The 17216-nt window shown below is 39.5% G+C and overlaps 1 protein-coding gene across 28 annotated transcripts in view; it reads right to left on the bottom strand.

The window, feature by feature from the left end:
* The window catches only part of EYA1 (EYA transcriptional coactivator and phosphatase 1), a 357349-nt gene that overhangs the window by 59596 nt on the left and 280537 nt on the right, over positions 1-17216 (bottom strand). For all 28 annotated transcript variants that reach the window (XM_021089240.2, XM_021089251.2, XM_021089242.2 and 25 more), the window contains one exon: positions 16393-16476. In XM_021089240.2, the coding sequence (XP_020944899.1) occupies positions 16393-16476 (84 nt within the window). The remainder of the gene's footprint in view (positions 1-16392; positions 16477-17216) is intronic.

The following is a 17216-nucleotide window of genomic DNA, read 5'->3' as shown; positions in this document are numbered from 1 at the left end:
GACAAGTATACATTTGCCATTTCTGTCTGACACAGAACTGGAAGTCCTAGTCAGAGCAATTTTGCAAGAAAGAAAAAGAAACAAAAGGCATCCAAATAAGAGAAGAAAAAGCAAAATTCTTTGTTCACAGACGGCATGATCTTATACGTAGAAAACTCCAAAGAGTTTGTAAAAACTGTTAGAATTAATAAATGAATTAAGCACAGCTACAGGATACAAAATCAACACACAAAATCAATTGCTTTTCTATACATTAGTAATGAACAACGCTGAAAGGAAATTAAGAAAATTTCATCTACAACAGCATCAAAAGGAATAAAATCTTAGACATAAAGATAACCAAGTACTTGAATACTGACAACTACAAAATGTTGATGAAAGAAATCAAAGACACAAATAAACAGAAAGACATTCCATGTTTATGGATGAAAGACTTAATATTAAGATGCCAATACTACCCAAAGTGATTTATAGACTTAATGCAATCCCTATCAAATTTTCAATGGTGTTTTTTTGGTTTTTTTTTTTTTTTGGAAAACCAGAAAAATCCATCCTAAAATTCACATGGAATCAAAAGGGACATCAAATAGCCAAAATAATCTAAAAAAAAAACAAAGCTGGGTTCTCACACTTTCTGACTTAAAAACTTTTTACAAACCCACAGTAGTCAATACAGGATGGTATAATGTCATATACATTCTCAATATATTTTTTTTTAACCTTGAATATTTCTGTTGAAATAACCACATCATCTGCCTTGTAGAGTTCCTGAGAGTCCAGGTTTTCTTGACTGCATCTCCAATGTGTCCCTTTGTCATGTATTATTTTGTTCCCTGTATTTCCTAAGAATTAGTAGCTAGACCCTGAAGCTTAATTAGATTCAGGTTTGAAGGTTTGTTTGTTTTGGTCACTTCAAAGGTGGGAGTATATATAAAGACTGTCAAAGTCAGGCTTTTCATGCATTTTGAGGTTTTTTTTTTTTTTTTTAATCTGGTATAACGTAAGGACCAATGGAATACAACAGAGAGCGCAGAAATACATTTCTATGTATATAATCAAATGACTATCAATAAAGGTCAAGAGCCAATAGTATTCAATGAGGAAAATACAGTCTTTTCAACAAATGATGCTGGGAAAACTGGATATCAACATACAAAAGAATAAAGTTGGATCTTCGCCTTATCCCATATATAAAAATAAACTCAAAATGGATCAAAGACCTAAATTTAAGAGCAGAACTATAAAACTCTTAGAGGAAAAGCTTCATGACACTGAATCTGGCAATGATTTCTTGACTATGACACCACATACACAGTCAACAAAAGAAAAAAACAGATAAAAACTACTACATCTAAAAACTTCTGGAGTTCCCGTCGTGGCACAGTGGTTAACGAATCTGACTAGGAACCATGAAGTTGCGAGTTCGATCCCTGGCCTTGCTCAGGGGATTAACAATCCGGTGTTGCCGTGAACTATTTGTAGGTTGCAGATGTGGCTCAGATCCCCCGTTGCTGTGGCTCTGGCATAGGCCGGCGGCTACAGCTCTGATTGGACCCCTAGCCTGGGAACCTCCATATGCCATGGGAACAGCCCAAGAAATGGCAAAAAGACAAAAATAAATAAATAAATAAATAAATAAATAAAAACTTCTGGAGTTCCTGTCATGGCTCAGTGGTTAACAAATCCGACTAGGAACCATGAGGTCATGGGTTCGATCCCTGGCCTTACTCAGTGGGTTAAGGATCTGGCATTGCCATGAGCTGTGGTGTAGGTCGCAGATGCGGCTCAGATCCCATGTTGCTGTGGCTCTGGTGTAGGCCGGCGGCTGCAGTTCTGATTGGACCCCTAGCCTGCAAACCTCAAAATGCCACGGGTACAGCCCTAGAAAAGGCCAAAAAAGACCAAAAATATCTATTGGAGTTCCCGTCGTGGAGCAGTGGTTATCGAATCCAACTAGGAACCATGAGGTTGCGGGTTCGGTCCCTGCCCTTGCTCAGTGGGTTAACGATCCAGCGTTGCCCTGAGCTGTGGCGTAGGTCGCAGACGCGGCTCGGATCCTGCGTTGCTGTGGCCCTGGCGTAGGCTGGTGGCTACAGCTCCGATTTGACCCCTAGCCTGGGAACCTCCACATGCCGTGGGAGCAGCCCAAGAAATAGCTAAAAAGACCAAAATAATAATAATAATAATAATAATAAAAATAAAAAAATAAAAAAAAATAAAATAAAAACTTCTATCCATCAAAGGATCCAGCTGGTAGAATGAAAGGCAACCTATGGAACAGGAGAATATATTTAAACTCATAGCTGATAGGATGTTAATATCCAAGATATACAAAGAACACCTACAGCTCAACAGCAAAAAAACTAAACAACCCAATTTAAAAAATGGGCAGAGAACTTGAATAGATATTCTCTAAGAAACATATACAAGGAGTTCCCGTCGTGGCACAGTGGTTAATGAATCCGACTAGGAACCATGAGGTTGAGGGTTCGATCCCTGGCCTTGCTCAGTGGGTTAAGGATCTGGTGTTGCTGCGGCTCTGGTGTAGGCTGGCAGCTCCAGTTCCGATTAGACTCCTAGCCTGGGAACCTCCACATGCCGTGGGTGCGGCCCTAGAAAAGACAAAAAAAGAGAAGATATACAAATGGTCAATAAACACATGAAAAGATGCTCAACATCACTAATCATTAGGGACATGCAAATCAAAATTACAGCAAGATACAACCTTACACCCATTAAGATGACCGCTATTAAAAAAACAACAACAAACCCTAGAAAATAACAAGTGTTGATGAGGATAAAGAGAAACTGGAACCCTTGTGCATTGTTGGTACAGATGCAGTATGGCAAAACAGTTAGTGCAAAGCAGTATGGCAGTTCCTCCAAAAATCAGGTATAAGATTCCTATGTGATCCAGCAAGTCTACTTCTGGTACCCAAAATAATTGAAAGCAGGGTCTCAAAGAGACATTTATGCATCCATGTTCATATAAATCTTATTCGCAGTTGCTAAAAGGTAGAAGCAAATCAAGTGCCCACTGACAGATAAATAGACAAAATATGTCATACCAATGTAATGTCATACCCATACAACAGAGTATTATTTAACCCTAAAAAGGAAGGAAATTCTGACATACACATACAACATGAATGAACCTTGAAGACATTATGTTCAGTGAAGTAAGTCACTCATGAAAAGACAATTACCGTATGAAATTACTTATATGAGGTATTCAGGAGAGTCAAAATCAGATTATCATACTAAGTGAAGTCAGAAAGAGAAAGACAAATAATATATGATATTCCTTATGTGGAATTGAAAAACTAGTACTAACCAACTTATTTACAAACCAGAAACAGATTTAGAGACATAGAAAACAAAAGGGGAGAAGGGGAAGTTACCAAAGGGGAAGGCGGGGGGGGGGATAAACTGGGAGTTTGAGATCAACAGATACACACCACTACATATAAAATAAACAAAGAAGATTTACTATATAGCACAGGGAACTATACTCAATATCTCTTAATTACCTATAATAGAAAGGAATCTAAAAAAAAGAATTTTATCTATCTATAATGGAATCATTTTGTTGTATGCCTGAAACTAACACAATATTGTGGAATCAACTATCACTCAATAAAAATAAAAATAACAGTGTAGTCAAATAGAGACAGAAAGCTGAATGATGGTTGCTAGGTGCTGAGGGGAGGGGAAAATGAGAAGTTACTTAATGAGTATAGACTTTCAGTTTTGGAAGATTCAAAGAGCTCTGAAGATTGTTGCACAATAATGAGGATGTTTTTAATACCATTGAACTGTACACTTAAAAATTGCTAAGAAGGCAGAGTTGATCTTTTGTGTCTTTTATAGTTTAAAATAACAAAAATAAACAGAGAGGATATATGTATACGTATAATGAATCACTTTGCTATATACCTGAAACTACCACAATATTGTAAATAAACTATACTTTAATATAAAATAAAAATTAAATGTAACTGTTGAGCAGACATTTAATGACACTAAGAAATAATTATTAATTTTGCTACCTGGCTAAAGTTCTAAGCACCATCTACTATTTTTATTCTAAAAAATTCCTTTAATGGAGTCTTAAATACATACTCGATATATACAAATGGACTAATATGATCTCTGGGACTTGCTTTGAAGAATCACCCAAGGGAGATCCTGTTGCAGCTCAGTGGAAATGAATCCGACTAGGGTCCAGGAGGATGTGGGTTCAAATCCCTGGCCTCCGTCAGTGGGTTAAGGATCTAACATTGCTGTGAGCTATGGAGTAGATCACAGACGTAGCTCAGATCCCACGTTGCTGTGGCTGTGGTATGGTCTGGCAGCTGTAGCTCTGATTTATCCCCTCGCCTGGGAACTTCCATATGCCCTGGATGCAGCCCTAAAAAAGAAAAAAAAAAGAATAAGAAAAATCACCTGAAGACAGAACAGGGCAGGGAAGGATGTGTTAAGAACACAGATGCAACATGATTAACTAGGACTTGATAATAACTATTTAAAGCTGGGAGAGGTTACACTGGATTTCACAGCACTATTTCATTTACTTTTGTAGATGTTTAGCAGTTTCTAAAATAAAATTTTTTTAAATATGTAAAAAATATTCACTGAGACAAGATTGGTTCTTGTGGTGGTAAAACTATAGATTGAAAATATTTATTTTGAAAATTTAAAGCACACTCAAACCATGCTTTTCAAAATGGCAAAAAATTCTTTTGAAGTCAAAATTGCAAAAGCCTTGCAAAGTTCCACAGCCCTTTACTGAAAAGAGGATGCTAGGACTTGCTTGGTAATCTGTACTCAGACATCAGTGAGAATTATAATATACACAAAGATGTAGGCTGGATACCACTTTGCCCATATTCACTCTACTAAGTTTTATCATATGGGATAGTCTTTTCCAAAAAACCAGAGAAAACCCCTGCATTTATAACTGTAGCCACAGGACTGACCTACGTCTTATATTTTTAGGAGCAGCAGTGTCACACGGCGGTGCTGAGATGCAGCAAAGGAGAATTCCCAGTGTAATTTAAGAGTAAGGCTGGAAGCATCTCACTTAGGGTCTCTGGCATTGATGTTTTTGGTGTGCAATTCCTGTGGATTTCTTGGTCCATGATGCTAGCGTTATTTGACATTCTATTGCTGGCTATTTCTTACTTGTTAAGTGATTGTAGCTACCAGAGAATGTTGATCATGAATGATGCAGAAGACTTGTTTCCTTCTTAATATTGGTCTTCCTTTGGAGATTCTGTGGTTTCACTCCGTGGATTTAGGGTGGCATTAGTTCAGTTCGGTTTTGCCTCAGTGAAGGACTACTATTGAAAATTCATTCATTTTTTTTACCACCTGCTTCCTTTATTAGTTTAAGAGCTCCCTGATGGCTGGAATGATGACTAGGCACCTATTACACTACTATGTACATAGTCCAGAAATTATAAAGGACTGGCATTCTGAATAACTCATTAGTGTCAGACCAGGAAACAAATGGTGACTGAGGCAGGAGAGGGGTGGAGAGCTAGGGGTGTGTCTTGTGTACCATAAGACCATATAACATGGGTGGTTCTGCGCGTGCAACTCGGGAACACTGCCACTGCCGTTTGGTGACACAATTGTCTGAATTATTTCATGGATGTTTTCAGTGATCATTACCTGCAACTCAACTCCCACTGGCCAGATGGCTTAGGTACTGGGTACCATCCACTACTTCTATTATGATAAATTGTTTTGAGGGCATCTTGAATTCTAGTTAGTCCTAACATGGAGACCATATGGCATTAGCATGGGATCTTACCCAACAGGGACGCCACAGGGAATGCTATAAAATCCAAGTAAAGAGAGGTGTGGGTACTTTCTTATGTGACTTTTGCTTTATTCCAGTGACTAAATTGACGTTCATGCTGCTCAGATTATTTTGTTGGTCGTTTATGTTGAGAAATATCATAGTTACATCTGGAAATGTCATAGTTATATCTGCATTGCTAATTCCAGCATTTGTACAGAACATTTGATCTTAACTATCTTTTAAGTAAGCACTACAGAAACTGTTTTTGAAAAGTGGCATGCACCCATCCCTGGTTCTCATTTTGTGGCTTCAACGGCAATTTAATCTATTTTTAATGGCAAGCAAGACCACTCCCTGCATCTACCACCCCATAAACTAAGACGGATTCAAAAACGCTTTTCTTGGGAGTTCCCTGGTGGCCCAGGGAGTTAAGCACCTGGTGTTGTCAGTGCTGTGGCTTGGGTCGCAGCTGCAGTGTGGATTTGATCCCTGGTGTGGAACTTCTGCATGCTGCAGGTGTGGCCGAAAATGCTCTTCTTATTTTCACTTTCTCAAAATTCTATTTTTAGCTCAGAGTGTCCATGGTCCTTTGAGCATCAAAATAGATAGTTTAAGGAAAACCTATTTATCTCTTCTTGGGTTTTTAGAGTAGGAACCAGAATATTTTTCTGAGTATAAAAATAAAACACTTTGTCTTTTCTCTAGAAACCTTAAAGCTAACTATTTAAATATCTCTTCCTTTTATGTAATTATTTTAAAAGATATACCCTAAGATTTTTAGTTTTCAGCATTCCAATGCTAAGTATCATATTAGATCTTGTGTAGTCCAAAAAGAATAACTATGTCATTTACATTTTACTGTAAAAACCACTAAAAATAGTGCCAAATGTTAGCAAGTTTCTCTTTATTGCTTAGATATAACAGTATTTTAAAGAAAAACATTCCTATTATTACTATAGCTCTGTTCCTATTTCCTTCCACACCCTTGCACATTTTGCCCTTTTATTCCTTTTCTTTCACTGTCTTATTTTTCTAAACCAAAAAGTAGAAAATTTGACAGTGAAATAAACCAAGCAAATGTATAAGCCAATATAAATTTGTCCAATTTAAATTCTTTAAGTTGAGACCTTTAAGAAATATTTCAAGCCTGAGCAGTCAGCAGCCATCAATATCACGGCAAGACACTCTGTGAGCAAAAAGATTCTGACTCACGGAGGGCTCAAATGACAGGTTAACATTTTTTAACAATAAAGTATTTTTTAATTAAAAACAAGAAAAAAAAAAAAGAAGTATTTTAATACCGAAGTCACTGTTCTAATTGCAGGTAACCACAGCATTCCGAGTTAGTAACTGGGTTCCACAAAGTTACCAGTCATGCTGGGGTTTATTTTACGAAAATAAACATAAAAATTAATTTTGCTATTAAATTTTTATCTATTACAATTTCCAGGGATGTTTTAAATACATAACACATGTCTTTTGCATCTCACCTTTGTGAACATGCACCCTATTATATCTATGACATCAAAGACCCTTGGCAATTAATTGTGACGCTACTGGATCAAAAAGTAGACTATTATGTTTGGAAAAAATGTTACTTAAAGAATTTATCTCAGGCCAGAAAGTTGCCAGAAGATGGTTCAGCAACTTCAGAACTACTTCCCTGCGATACGGGTGCTTACATTTTAAAACCGTGGACTACAAGGGAAAGTTCCTAAAAATTCAGTCTACACTGATCTTATGCAGGCAGCTAAGCCGCCACCAGCAAGCATTTACTGGGGCTGAAGGGGCTCGGTGCGGGGTGATGCTCAGAACATGAGCAGGTGTTGAGGACTTGCTGGTCCATGTGAAAACCTTGTAAAGAATGCTCAAAGCAACCACACATCTTGGCCAGCAGTCTCAACCAAAGGAAAAGAAAAAATTATCCCCTTTGGACCCCTTAAGCAACTTTTTATTTAGAATGCTAATATTACAGCCACAAACACAGCCTGAATGCCATTTAAAAAAAATTCTCCCACCTTCCGGGATCTTTTGTTTTGGAGAAAAAGAGGCTGAAAAACAGGAATGGGCGCTCTGACTCCAGGAGTGGCTGATTTTCCAGGCCCCATGCTGGGGTTGCTTACAAGGGAAGGATTAAAGATAAGATGAGAAAATTAACTCCCTTGCTGGAGAGAAGAAAAAAAATACATATGCTAAAATACTATTTTTTTTTAAATTACTAAAAGCATTATGTAAACAATAGGCACAACCCACAAGACCCAAAGATTCCATTGTTTTCTTTCCAACTGTCTAGCATTATCAATACCATCAATGGAATATTAACTTTTTGCAATTTTATAAGGTTCTATCTGAACAGCTGGTGTGAAGTGCTGAGGTTTAGGAGTTGGGTGTAGTTCTGATGCCAATTGAAAAATAATCTGGATTACCGGGAGAGAATGTATACACATGAAAAATAAGCCCCAGCTGAATTCCTGGCTGAATGATTTCAAAAAGAAAAAATCCACACTTGTGGTGGGGGCTAATCAGGTTATTTTTACTGATTAGATATGTGACACTCGACGGCTCTCATTTTCTCCTTACTCAAGAGACTTGCTTTCAACATCATGAAAATAATACCCAAGCAGAGAATAAGAGAATGAACCTCACCATTCCAAAGATTAATTGTGATTGTGGAGAAAACCCAGTGAATCCCAAACACGGGGCAGCTGCCAAGAAGTGGTACAAAGAGGAGAGGAATATAAAGCCAGATTGGACCCGGCCAAGTTGGCCTCCGCACATAGGGGCCCACGCAGCGCCAGCGAAAAGCCTACACAGCCAAACCCAATCAAAAAACCTATCTAGATTTCATTTGTAACCACTCTCCTATCTCCTTCTCCTTCCTAGTGTTACAGCCATTCTCTCAGGCCTTTATGACTTCCTACCAGGGGGGACCACAGTCATCTTCTCTGCTATCAGATCAATCTCCCAAATGGTACTCGTCCATCATGTTCCTCTACTATTTACACACTGTTCATAGTGTCCCCATGCCCCAGGCGCAAAATCCTGGCCCTCAATCCTCCTGGCATCCCCTTTTGAGGGCGATGTTCCCATCAGGAAAGACTAGATTATATTCCTGATGTTGTCGGTTAATGGATATGCTTCCTTGGGCCACGTATTTAATTTTTCAGAGACACAGCTTCCTCATTAGCAAACAAGAAGGAATGAATGGGATTATTTAATAAATGCGCAGGGGCAGCGTGTCAACTAAAGGGTAAACAAAGGTGCAGTGTTTTTCTTACATTTCAATACATGTTCTGTACTCAACATCTGGGTTTTATGCATTTGTCAAATATGCCTTAGTTGAGAAGCGTGGCTGCCGCTGTCACCCATCCACCCAAACCCAATACCTGTCTCTTCCTGGGCACACAGTGAGGGGACATCTCCCAGTCTCCTTTGCACTGGGCCAAGGAAGCAGACGTGTGCAGCCTTCTAAGCCCAGCCCACAAAGCCTGCCATTCATGCTCCCCCCTTGCTTTTTCTCCCTGTGAGCTAGAAAGCTGTTCATGACAAGGATCCCCAAAGCCTCAGAAGCTACAGGGGAAGATGGGACAACCATTACCTGCATTGTCAAACCCTGCCTAAACCAAGCAACCTGAAGATCCACTCCAGACCATTCAACAGGAAAGAGATAACACGGCTATTGCGTGAGCCATGAGATTTGGGGCCTATTTGTTACAGCCGTTTCACCTACCCTGACAAATTCACCTGTAGGCTTGTACTTCATTGGGGCATCAGGTGCAGACACACAATGCCTGCCTTGAGTTTATAGTCTAGCTGACCACAGTGTGCCTGTCACTGAATTGTCCTGGTGTCCTGGTGATAAATTAATCAATGCAAAGTTTAGAGTGTGATCTAGAGCAATGGCAGGCCAACTTTGTCTCTAAAGGGAGGGACAAAAAATATTTTAGACTTTGTAGGCCATATACAGTGTCTGAGATACATTCTCCTTCTTCATCTTTTTAATAACCATTTGAAAATTCAAAGGATATTTTCTTTCTTTTTTTCTTTTTTTTTTTTTTTTTTAATGGCTGCACCGGTGTATATGGAAGTTACCCGGCTAGGGTAGGGGATGAATTGGAGCTGCAGCTGCCAGCTTATGCCACAACCACAGTAATGACAGATCTGAGCTGCATCTGTGACCTACACTGCAGCTTGCAGCAACACTGGATCCTTCGCCCACTTCATGAGGTCGGGGATCAAGCCCACATCTTCAAGGAGACAACACTGGGTCCTTAGCCCACAATGGGAACTCCTCAGAGGATATTCTTAGCCCTACAAAAACAGGCCACAGACTACATTTGGCCTATGAGATAGGACCCCTGGGCTAGATGTTTAAAGTCCAAAGGAAGGATCCTGTTTCATGACATATGAAAATTACACGGACTTCAAACTTGGGCACTCTAAGTAAGGTTTCACTGACACGTATTTTCTTACATATTGTCTGTGGCTGTTTTGGCACTACCAGGGCAGAGTTGAGGACTTATGACAGGCATATGGCCCCCAGAGCCTGACATGCTTACTATTATCTGACCCTTTACCAAAAAAGTTTGCCAACCCTGGTTTGGAGGTTCCAAAAGAGATCATTCTGTTCAAAGAACCAGATCCTCTGCAGGGAGGACATCAGATGTCTGGCTGCTTTTGGTGCCGTGCTAAGAATTCAGCTTCTGTATCAGCCACCACGGAAGATGATCATCCCCCAAAAGATTTTGGAGTTTAGTGTGGCGCCCTAAAACAGGGTAAGAACAGCCATGTTTACTGGGGACCCGGAGTGTTCCGAAGAAATGGGTTACACAAACTGCTATCAAATTTTTCTTCTATCAATGTGCTGAATGATCAGAGCAATGCACTCACTAGGGAGGTTTAGGTGATCCAAACGCACTCTGACAGTGGGGACCCTCCTAGAAGCCTGGTGTCTTAGAGAACAAAAGCTTCGACAGCACATCCAAGAGCAGCCAGCAGTTTTTATTATTGGGTTATCGTTATTAATAAGACAGTGCCGGGCCCTTCAAGTTCATGATATAACTTAGAGTGCTTTTTCCCCTTCTGGCTTTATTGAGATATCACTGACACAACTGGATTCTAAAAGCAATTACAAGTAGCCAGATTTAAGGATATGGAAACTAAGGCTCAGAATGGATAAACAATTTGCCCAAGATTAACAAACAAAATCAGAGCTTGGCTCTAAGTCTAGGTCTATCAAATTCAAATCTGATGCTCTTTCTATCACACCATAAGGCAGATGACATATTGCTACTCTTTTTTTTTCTTTTTCATCTTTCTTTTTTTTTTCTTCTTGTTTAGGGCCACATCCTCGGCATATGGAAATTACTAGGCTAGGGGTCAAATCGGAGCTTCAGCTGCTGGCCTACGCCACAGCAACACGGAATCTGACCCACATCTGTGACCTATGCCACAGCTCCCAGCAACACCGGATTCTTAACCCAGTGAGCAAGGCCAGGGATCGAACCCGCATCCTCATGGATACTAGTCAGGTTCTTAACCTGCTGAGCCATAATAGGAACTTCCATACCAGTACTTCTTAAATTTAAAAACAGTATCATATATTACTCACTAGCCCCCATGCCAGACTCAGGGTTTGTTTTGGTTCGGTTTCTGTTTTTGACAGTTGAGGTGGAACTCAATCAAAATATAACTAATAGGTTTTGTATGCCAGACATGGTGCTAAGTGTTTTTCACATTCAGCATCTACCCTCCTCTAAGCCTCAGTTTCCTTGTCTGTAAATGGACTTGACGATAGTAGTTTCAGGGCACTTAGTGCTGAGTTAAATGATCACTGGGCACATAGGGAAGTCTTAATAAGTAGAGTACACAATGAACAATGCTAAGCTTTATGCTGTCTTGTGTTCATATTTAAGTTTTTGTGTAAAATGAGGAGCGAGGCTCAATACTTTTAAGACCTATTCTAGCCCAAATCCATGAGACACAGGTGTTAGGCAACAATATAAAACAAAGAATTGAAACAACCAAGACACTGGGTATCTTGTAAAGTCCTCTCACAGGAAGGGAATCACGCTTGGAACATCAGCACAAGACTTAATTGGAAATAGACATTTGGGGGCCTGTACTTTTTTATTTTTTTGTCTTTTTGCCTCTCCTAGGGCTGTTCCCACAGCATATGGAGGTTCCCAGGCTGGGGTCTAATGGGAACTCTGCCTGTACTTTTATTATCAACTAGATTATTATACTATTTGAAAGCCACCATTCAATGAAAAAAATCAAGACTAGTTTTCTTCAGTAAGAATGGGGAATTTGGGGAGTTCCCATCGTGGCTCAGTGGTTAACGAATCCGACTAGGAACCATGAGGTTGCAGGTTCAATCCCTGGCCTTGCTCAGTGGGTTAAGGAGCCGGCACTGCCTTGAGCTGTGGTGTAGGTCACAGATGCGGCTCGGATCCTGCATTGCTGTGGCTCTGGTGTAGGCTGGCGGCTACAGCTCCGATTGGACTCCGAGCCTGGGAACCTCCATATGCCGTGGGAGCGGCCCTAGAAAAGGCAAAAAAGACAAAAAAGATAAAAAGACTGGGGAATTTGGATTTAGGTTGAAAGCAATTTAATTTAATTTAATTAATTTATTTAGTAGTTTTGCCATTTTTCTTGGGCCACTCCCGCAGCACATGGAAGTTCCCAGGCTAGGGGTCAAATTGGAGCTGTAGCTGCCGGCCTACACCAGAGCCACAGCAACGTGGGATCTGAGCCGCGTCTGTGACCTACACCACAGCTCATGGCAACGCCAGATCCTTAACCCACTGAGCAAGGCCAGGGATCGAACCCTCAACTTCATGGTTCCTAGTCGGATTCGCGTTAACCACTGAGCCACCATAGGAACTCCGTTGAAAGCAATTTTAAAAGATGCTTTAAACAAAAGAAGCTAGAACAGATAGAACTAACAGAAACCTATTTTACAGTCACACCCGTGGACTTCATTTTCCTGCTAATACGCTGTTTCTTTTATGTCCTAAAATCTGAACGGTATGTAGCACCTTCCTTTTGTTCCCATCACCTTTGTTATAAACCACACTTCCTTATAATACCCAGCAGGCCTGCTTCCCGCACCTGGGATTACATGGAAGGTGGGACATTCTCAACCTTTTTTGGGGCACATATTGCTGTAACATGCCCTAATTTTGCAGGATATCAGCCAGATCCTGTATCCCCTTACTGAATGGCCTACGCAATGAGTAGCCTAAGCTACTGTGACTAAGCTACTTCTCAAGTATCTGGTTCCCATAGAGACCAAACAGCTCTCCATTGTCAGGTATTCACTGCTTTATATGCCTGTAGAGTAAGGCTCAGCCACTTGCTCCCAGGACAAGGCCCAGAAACATCACCCTTTCTGGGCTCCAAGAAAGGCAACAGGCCCAGAATTGCTTTAAGACTTCTCTCCTGTGGCCCTAGGGAACAAGAGGGATACAAGTTCTGATCAGCTTGGTTATTACATTATTGTTGGGAAGAATCCTTGTTAAATGACACATTTTTATATAACACAATGATCATATTTGAGGGTAATTTTGCTAGACTCTAAAGTTCTCTGATAAAGAGAACACAGAGCAAGCTTTCTGGCACGCCTCAGGCTACAACTAAACATCAGCAACATGTCCTCAAAAGTCAGGAAGGGGTGTGTCCTGGCAATGAGAGGACAGGCTGACCCAGAGTGCTGGGCACAAAGAAGGATGAAATCAAGACACTGAGTGTCTGAGGAGCATCTGGTTCCAAGCTGTGCTCTGTGGACTCTACATCTGACGTCTCCTGGCCCCACCACTCCCCTGTGACCCCGGCTCCCCTTCCTTCCAATAGTCTCCTTGCCAGGTTCAAGCGGATGTCTAACATGCGTCTCAAACTCGTTCAACACCTGAACTTTCCATTTTCCCTCCAAATTAGTTCTTCCCCATCTCAACAAATATATGACTATTTTCCCAGTTGCTCAGGACAAAACCCTGGGAATGATCTTTTCACTCCCTATTACTTATTGTCCACCAGTGTAATCCAATTAAATCCTAATTCTCTATCTGCAGCAGAATCTATAATCCAGTTTTCTCCATCTCTACTGGTAGGGCATCAGATCACTCCTGAAACCTGAAACTTCCGAAACCTCCTCTCGGTTCCTCTCCCCACTTCTCCCTACCATTAATTCTCCACATAGCCAGAGTAATCTAAAAATTTAAATTAGATCTCGTCATGTCATGTTATTGCCCTTGCCCTTCCAATGATTTCCTATAGCAGGTGCAATGAGATCCATGCTGTTGACTCTGGCTGGGAGGTACTTTGTACCTGCCTTCATCCCAGCCCACATCTCTCTTGACTCTGCATCTCTGTCGCTGAGCTCGGCAACACCAACCTCTTTCTCTTGCTCATCACATTCTTGATGGGACTCTTCAGGTCATTCCAACCTCGGGCTCAAAGGGTCATGCTCTGGAAGACCTTGCCCAGGCAGACTTTCTGAGGTTACTCTCTCCCTAACCCTCATCATCTTATGAACAAAGGGTAAGCTTACACGGAAACACCTCGAATCATCTATATTTTAAAGAATATATATATTTGGCTTTGGGAAATTATGGAAGATCAAATTTTTATCACATACCCTAATATGAGAAAACTAAACAAACAAAATACTATTGGTTGAAGTTTCAAAATACTGGCTGTTGACACTCGTAAAAATAAAATTCATATTTGTAATGTTTTGTTTAGATCCTGTCAAGACTCCAAATGATAAATTCTAAGCTGCTAGTGGTTTCTAGGTTAGGTGTGAATTCCATGGGTAAACCAATCATTTATGGCCAGAGATTGACAGGAGATCAGGAGGTCTTGGGATGTTCACCACCTCACTCTAAGCTGACCCCTTTCAACAGCTAACAACGCACTGACCAAGACAGCTTTCTTGACATCAATTTGGCCTCTAGTGACAAAGCTTTTAAAGACTTGAGACATTCTAGATGGTTTTCAAATGTTGGTTTTCCAAGTGAATGCTCTTTTCAACACTTTTGTGTGAGTTCCAGGAATCAGATCTCTTCCTTAGGAGTCAATTATAAGGACATTGAAAGGGTTCAGTTGAGATGATCTTCAAGATGCTTCCTACATATTATGATACTTTACTATTTCTGGCTTTTAAAGAAGTAGTTTTTTGTAGAAATAGAGATAGTAATAGTATTGATAAAAGAAAGAATACCGAAAAATAACATAGCTAATATTCATTGAATCCTTATTACATGCTAGCCACAAAGTAGACACTTATTTTGAATGATTTTTTTTTTTTATAATCTGTGCTTTTGTTAACCGTCCTCTCATAGAAAATTTGCTTAACACAATAAAAGGGGGTATACTTTGTTTTACAGATATCTTATTTCTGATAGAAATTCAAACGGTGGAATATTCTAACTCTTACAAATGGGCATTTTTCCAGTCTTTTTTTATTTTTATTTTTTGGATTAGGTATATCTTTAGGGTTACGAGAAGGCAGGCTACACTGTAAAGCTAATTGACCATTTCTCTGCTGTCAACTCCAGATACCTACTTATCAGCAGCTTAATAGGTATTTATCGAAATAAATATTTACTGAAAGAATGCATACTTGCATAAAATCCACAATGAAAGCATGCATATTTTATGCATAAATTTTAACACATCATTGTGATAAACATCTGGAGCCACCAAAACATGGGAATACAGTTCCTAAGGCTCCAAACCAATAGCTTCAAGGATCTAAGACTTGTCACATTATTTCTTTAAAGATTAAAAAAAATGAGAAATATCATATTCACAGGATAATTTCAGAAATCACCTAGAGGTACTTTGAATAATATGTTTTTCACATGGGAAAGGTTTATAGAACCACCACACAATCAAAGAGAATTTCTAGATTTGGGGGAACCCAAATGCAGAACATTGAAATTGAAGTGACACTCATGGTGATTTATAACATTATTCTTTACTTACACCACCAAAGTACATATTGTAATGATTCAAAATTGGACGTATTGGTCCTCCATCACTCCGCGGCCCCATTTTACAAACCATTCACGTAAATTTAGCTCCACAGCAAAGAGACTTCTAAAGACATTCCTAACAGGTGCTTTGAAAATAAAACACTAACACTACTAATCACTAAAGACAATATCAAGTGAAATATTTGCTCCATTGAATATGTTGGGAATAAAGAGAATAAAAAGGTGTGGCAAATGAGAAAATACTACTCAGAAGACCTTTCTATGTCATCTATGTCATTTTCGTATTATATCCTCGAATAGCATCCAATCACCTCTATTCATTGGGGTCTGAAATAAGAATGAATTTAAATGTATAAAGTTTATGTCATTTTTAAGAACCTAAAAAAAAACCCCCTCCTTCTATTCATTTATAGGTTTTGGCCTTACATATACATTTGACCTGCTCAATAAATCAAGTTATTTTCCTTTTTGTATTTCAAATTTATTATTTAAAGCTCAAGCACATTCCCACCTAGATAAACAATTCAATTCTAGGCATATTCACTCTAAAGAAATTAAGAACGGATGCCTCATGGTACTCACCCTCCCGTATCTGTTGGCATAGGACCCAGTCAGCAAGGAATGGAAAACGATGATTGTCTCATCTAAGTCCCAGATGAACACCCTCTGCAAAGGAAGAACCAGGTCAGGGTGACTTTCCCTCAGCCGTGACACCTGTTTGTTATTTACTTCACTTCACCATGAAAAGGTAGTCTTGAAATGGGAGACAAATGAAAAATCTGAATTTACTTTTTTTTTTTTTAATACAACTGTTCCAATAAGAATCTCCCAACCTTTCGCAGATATAACCTCAGAGAGGTACAAAAGGATCAATTTATCAGCAACATTGATATAGGAGTAAGACTGTATGCCCTTTCTACTTCCATAGTAGTTTCTCAGTCTTGGTTCTAAAGAAATGAAAAACAGTTAAAACAGGTCTGTTTAGAAGGGCAATCAATTAAAAATCATCCAATTTATCTTTTTCTTATCTCTGATCTCTGCTTATCAAGAAATGTTAACTATTGTTTTATTCTTATCAAGTATTTAAAAATTGCACATAAAAACTAACTTTATATCTTCTGTTCACTTTATCTATTGCAATGTTACTACTTGGATGGTACATGGATCCTGCTCAATTTTCTTCAGATTTCAGATAGTTAACAACTTAAGGGGACACAATTCACGTGCTGTTAACATACCCGTGGGGTATTTGGAATTGAACTTGAGGGAATTCATCTCATAAAAGTCTTTGAGATACCACAAAAGATCTCCCAAGCCTGCTTTTCTTCTTCCCAGTCCCACTCACACCAGTACATATTCATACACATAAGTTCTGCTGGAAATGTGTCATCTTTTCAGCCAAAACA

This window comes from Sus scrofa, chromosome 4 (assembly GCF_054392235.1).
Source record: "Sus scrofa isolate SSC_HxYL_T2T_F1_AM1 chromosome 4, Sscrofa_HxYL_maternal_Yorkshire_Landrace_v2.0, whole genome shotgun sequence".
In the NCBI taxonomy this organism is placed as follows: domain Eukaryota; kingdom Metazoa; phylum Chordata; class Mammalia; order Artiodactyla; family Suidae; genus Sus; species Sus scrofa.
This window is presented reverse-complemented; position numbering and strand designations above follow the sequence as displayed.